The sequence below is a fragment of the Curcuma longa genome, chromosome 2, assembly GCF_044706935.1.
Source record: "Curcuma longa cultivar G26 ecotype Majalengka, Jawa Barat chromosome 2, ITB_CL_G26_1.1, whole genome shotgun sequence".
Classification (NCBI taxonomy): domain Eukaryota; kingdom Viridiplantae; phylum Streptophyta; class Magnoliopsida; order Zingiberales; family Zingiberaceae; genus Curcuma; species Curcuma longa.
In genome coordinates this window covers 9,590,073-9,594,654 of record NC_133862.1, presented here as the reverse complement: position 1 = coordinate 9,594,654, position 4,582 = coordinate 9,590,073, and the positions used below count along the sequence as shown (strand labels likewise).

At 37.5% G+C, this 4,582-nt stretch overlaps 1 protein-coding gene across 1 annotated transcript; it reads left to right on the top strand.

Annotated features, from left to right (window-relative positions):
- The first annotated feature begins 312 nt into the window (after positions 1-312).
- LOC141822197 (65-kDa microtubule-associated protein 3-like) lies at positions 313-3,538 on the top strand. Its single transcript, XM_074709631.1, has 12 exons — positions 313-384; positions 662-868; positions 1,056-1,304; positions 1,386-1,595; positions 1,668-1,823; positions 1,917-2,076; positions 2,169-2,320; positions 2,401-2,488; positions 2,574-2,647; positions 2,725-2,799; positions 2,883-3,105; positions 3,186-3,538. Exons 1-12 carry the CDS (start codon positions 313-315, stop codon positions 3,536-3,538), a joined length of 2,019 nt encoding a protein of 672 aa, XP_074565732.1.
- The last annotated feature ends 1,044 nt before the right edge of the window (positions 3,539-4,582 follow it).

The window sequence follows — 4,582 nt, the reverse complement described above, 5'->3', positions numbered from 1 at the left end:
ATGGTGAATCATAAGAAGAGCATCAACATTCTAAAACTTGAGTATATATAGGTGGTATTGCAAAAAATGTATTGTTTATATATATATATATATATATATATATATATATGAACAACCAATAAACTTCAATTGGAAATGAACTTAATTTCCTGTTTCAATGTCATTCCACTTAGGTATATGCAAGAAAGAAGACCAAATCCAGATCTGACAGTTGCTAATACTATCTTGAATTTTCCTTTTTTGGGTTTACTTTTCCCTTTTTAATGCTAACATTAAGTATTCATTTTGCAGATTCAAGTTGGCCAACTAAATATGGCTTGTGTATCTACCGATCAGCTATTACAATTGGAGACAACATGTGGATCTCTTCTATATGAGCTTCAGGTTTTCACTACTAGATCCACTAACCTTTAGCATATGCTGATATTGAAATATTTACATAAGAAGTAGGAGGTAATAAGAAAGTTATGTAAGCCAGTGCATCTATCTCCATCATTTTCACAATTAGCAGGCAGTCATTGCGATCAATTACTGTGTTGCTTTCAAGGGTAATGCTGTCTGGCATAGTTTTTGTAATGAATTGTCCATTTCGTGCAGCATCTTGCTTATTGTCAAAAGAAAACCAGTTTCTTAGATATTAATGTAGCTATTATTGTTTCAGATTATATGGGAAGAGGTTGGTGAGACTGATACAGAAAGGGACAAGATGCTACTTGAACTAGAACAGGAGTGCCTTGAGGTGTATAGAAGAAAGGTTGATCAGGCTAACCGATGTAGAGCTCAGCTGCGACAAGCAATTGCTGACTCTGAAGCTGAGCTTGCAACCATCTGTTCTGCAATGGGTGAGCCACCAGTTCACACGAGGCAGGTGGGTCTTTGTCCATGTTGTCAAATAAACATTTATTTTTCATTGAGCTTCAAATTCTAGAAAAGACTCCAAGAATTATTTGGAAAAGTCTTGCTCACACCTTGAAGTTGTTCTTATTTGTTGAGAGAGATTTTATTTGGTGTCCATAACCTTATTAAGACGATATTAATAATACTTAATTTTCTAGTCCAATCAAAAAGTAGGGAGTTTAAAAGAGGAGCTGAAGTCCATAACACCACAACTAGAGGAAATGAGAAAGAGGAAAGGTGAGAGGTTGAATCAATTTTCGGAAGTAATGCAACAGATAAGAAAGATCTCAGTTGAGATCATGGCTACTGAGTACAACCCATCGAGGCATGTTGTTGATGAATCTGATTTATCCATTAGAAAGCTTGAAGAATTGTGCAGATTCCTAGAGTCACTGCAAAAGGAGAAGGTTGGAAACACTTGTCACAGATTTTATTGAATACTTGCACTGCAGATTTGTCCTTTTAACCATAACATTTGGCTGCTGCAGAGTGACCGCTTGAAACAAATCATGGATCACTTGTCAACTCTAAATGCTTTATGTTCTGTTCTTGGTGTTGATTTCAAAGAAACAATAAGAGAGATACACCCTAGTTTAGATGATGCTGAAGCTTCCAAGAGTGTCTGCAGTGCCACAATTGAAAGGCTTGCTACTGCCATAGGCAGATTAAGAGAGATTAAGATAAAGAGGATGCAGAAGGTAAACCACGCATTGAGTATGGTCATCTCTGAAATTTACCATAATATGAACCCATATGCCAATATCTTGCAGCTTCAAGATTTTGCATCTACAATGCTGGAGTTGTGGAATTTGATGGATACGCCTATAGAAGAGCAACAGTTTTTTCAGAACGTTGCCTGCAACATAGCTGCTTCAGAAGAAGAAATTACTGAGGCTAATACTCTTTCAGTGAACTTTCTTAGCTGTGTGAGTAATCCAACTAGCGGGTTGCTTTGTCTACTACTCATTGGTCATATGTTTGGTTGGATATTACCAATAGAAGAATTATGTTATATGCAGGTGGAAGCAGAGGTTTTGAGGCTTGAACAACTAAAAGTAAGCAAGATGAAAGAACTAATCTTGAAGAAAAAAACAGAACTGGAAGAGCTTGGTCGACGAGCTCATTTGGTGGTTGAGGCAGAAAATGAACCTGAAGTTGCAATTAGTGCAATTGAATCTGGTATCTATAATGTTCCTTCATTTTCCAGTTTTGAATCTGGTAAGTTGCAAATAGGCTTCGCCAGTTTAAACGTCACTTTTGGTGTTTGGCAGGAGCTATTGATGCTTGCTTACTTTTGGAACAGATAGAATGCCAAATAGCAACAGTTAAAGAGGAAGCTTTTAGCAGGAAAGATATTCTTGAAAGAGTAGAAAAATGGTTAATGGCATGCGAGGAGGAAGCATGGTTGGAGGAGTATAATAGGGTCTGAAATATTATTTGAATGGTAGCTTTAACAGTTTAATCTTATACCATGTGACTTCTATATTGTGCCATCTACTGTAGGATGAGAATCGATACAATGCTGGAAGGGGTGCACATCTAACGCTTAAGCGTGCTGAGAAAGCTCGTGCTCTAGTTAACAAGATTCCAGGTAGTTTATAAACACAAACATCTAAAAGAAGACCTATTATAAAAAAGGTTGGCTGACATAAAGTTGCAATTTGTATCTTGAGCAGGAATTGTAGATACTTTGGCAGCCAAACTTACACAATGGGAGAAAGAAAGAGGCATTGAATTCACATATGATGGCGTGAGCACTTTCATTAAGTGGTCTGTTGTGTGAATCAGTTAATAGATTGAGAAAAAAAACTGATTTTCTCTACTTAGGTGCGGCTTCATTCGATGCTGGAAGAGTACGCCATAGTTAGGCAAGAGAAAGAGATAGAGCGGAAGAGACAAAGGGTAAGTGTTTTTAACTATATTAAGTTGGCTAGAATAAATATATGTGGATTTGGATTAAGATATTGGATTTATAATTCATTCAGGATCAGAAGAAACTCCAAGGCCAACTCATAGCTGAGCAGGAAGCCCTCTATGGATCAAAACCAAGCCCTTCAAAGCCTCAAAGTGCCAAGAAAGTAGGTCCAAGCCGAAGGCTATCTCTTGGTGGGGCAGCAGCATTGCAGACTCCTAAATCTGATTACGTGCATTCTGCAAAGTCCACTCGCTCCGTAAAGAAGACAGATGATCTCGGTACACTTTCTCCCGGTTAGATTTTTTACTTCCAATTACTCAAATTATTCAGACAAGTGCATCAAATCCTGACTGTAAATTTCAAGTCCTTGTAGGTGCAAGGGGATTAGATATTGCTGGCCTTCCTGTTAAGAAACTGTCATATAATAACGCCATGACTACATATCAAGGAGTGCCGCGCAAACCTTTCGCGCCCGTAGCTCCAGTCAACACCATTCCATTGACGCCATTCAAATCCATCATTGCCAGTGCTTTAGAAGAGAACAAGATCCCAAACGCAATGCTGTCGCCAAAAACTCCAGCGACAGCTGCAGCAGTGCTAATGCATGTGGCTACAACCCCTGCCCCAGCTTGCCTTTTCAATGAAGCTGTGGTGAAGGCACCTGTGGAGGAAACCGAGTATTCGTTTGAGGAGAGAAGGCTTGCATTCTATGTTGGTGGTAGATGAATTGAGCTCATCATTCAGTACATATTTGAAAGCTTGATTCAAACCCTTTCGCCTTCTAGTTGACGCAAAGTCAATTGTTATCGACATGTTAATGAATACAAACTCCCATTTGATATCTTGTTATCGACTCGAACTCAGTGATAGATAATGCTTTGCAACTGCAGTAAATTAGACAAAGATTAAAAGATTAACAGAAGTTAGTATTGAAGAATAATTAATCATCTAATTTTTTCATAAGGTGTTATTTATGAGTTTTATGTTAGTACTAAAATCTTGAAAAGTCTGCAAATGAGATGCTTGCTAAATGAGTTCCTTTGAGCTTTTTTATTGGCCTTCTAATATTTTATGTAAATTTTCTTGAATGAAATCTCTCGCAATTTATGAATGTCGACAGTGCTTGTTTAAAAGCTATCTTGCTTGCACATTAGAAATTATTCTGTGTGGAATGCTCTTGGAAAAAGAAACAAACCCTTGTTTTCAAGTACAGCAATTATATTCTACAGATACATAAATGAACCTAGAATGCCCTAGTATAGAACAATATTTGTGGTAAAAATTATATCAAAGAAGTGTTGTTGGCAAATTGTTAATCCCTATATATACAGCAACTTAAGTCCGGCCATTTAGCTTGTCAATAAATTGACTGCTCAAACTTATTGGTAGCATTGGTACGTGTATAGGATTTAGGATTTTAGAGTTTAGGGTTTTAGAGGTTTAGGATTTAGGGGTTAGGGCTTAGGTTTTAGGGTTTAGGGTTTTAGGGTTTAGGGTTCAGGGCTTAGGGTTTTAGGGTGTAGGGTTTAGGGGTTAGGGTTTAGGGTTTACGGTTTAGGGTTTAAGATTTTTTTAAAGGAACCATCTTATTAATGCAATGAAGAAAAACACATACTAAGAAGGGGGGCCAAACCTGTTCTTATAGCATGACTTGTTACATGACTGACACTCCAAAAGCTTTACATTGAAAGCTCAAACTATATTAACTATACAAACGCAAATTCTACCTACTCTACAACTTTGCACAAGCAGTTTGCCCACTAAGTCTTC

Bases quoted from the DNA above. Each gene is read 5' to 3' on its own strand.
- LOC141822197 (XM_074709631.1), top strand. From the start codon at position 313: ATGGCTTGTGTATCTACCGATCAGCTATTACAATTGGAGACAACATGT. The intron at 1,596-1,667 runs GTAAACCACGCA...AATATCTTGCAG, and splicing joins AGATAAAGAGGATGCAGAAG to CTTCAAGATTTTGCATCTAC. The intron at 2,489-2,573 runs GTAGTTTATAAA...TATCTTGAGCAG, and splicing joins TCTAGTTAACAAGATTCCAG to GAATTGTAGATACTTTGGCA.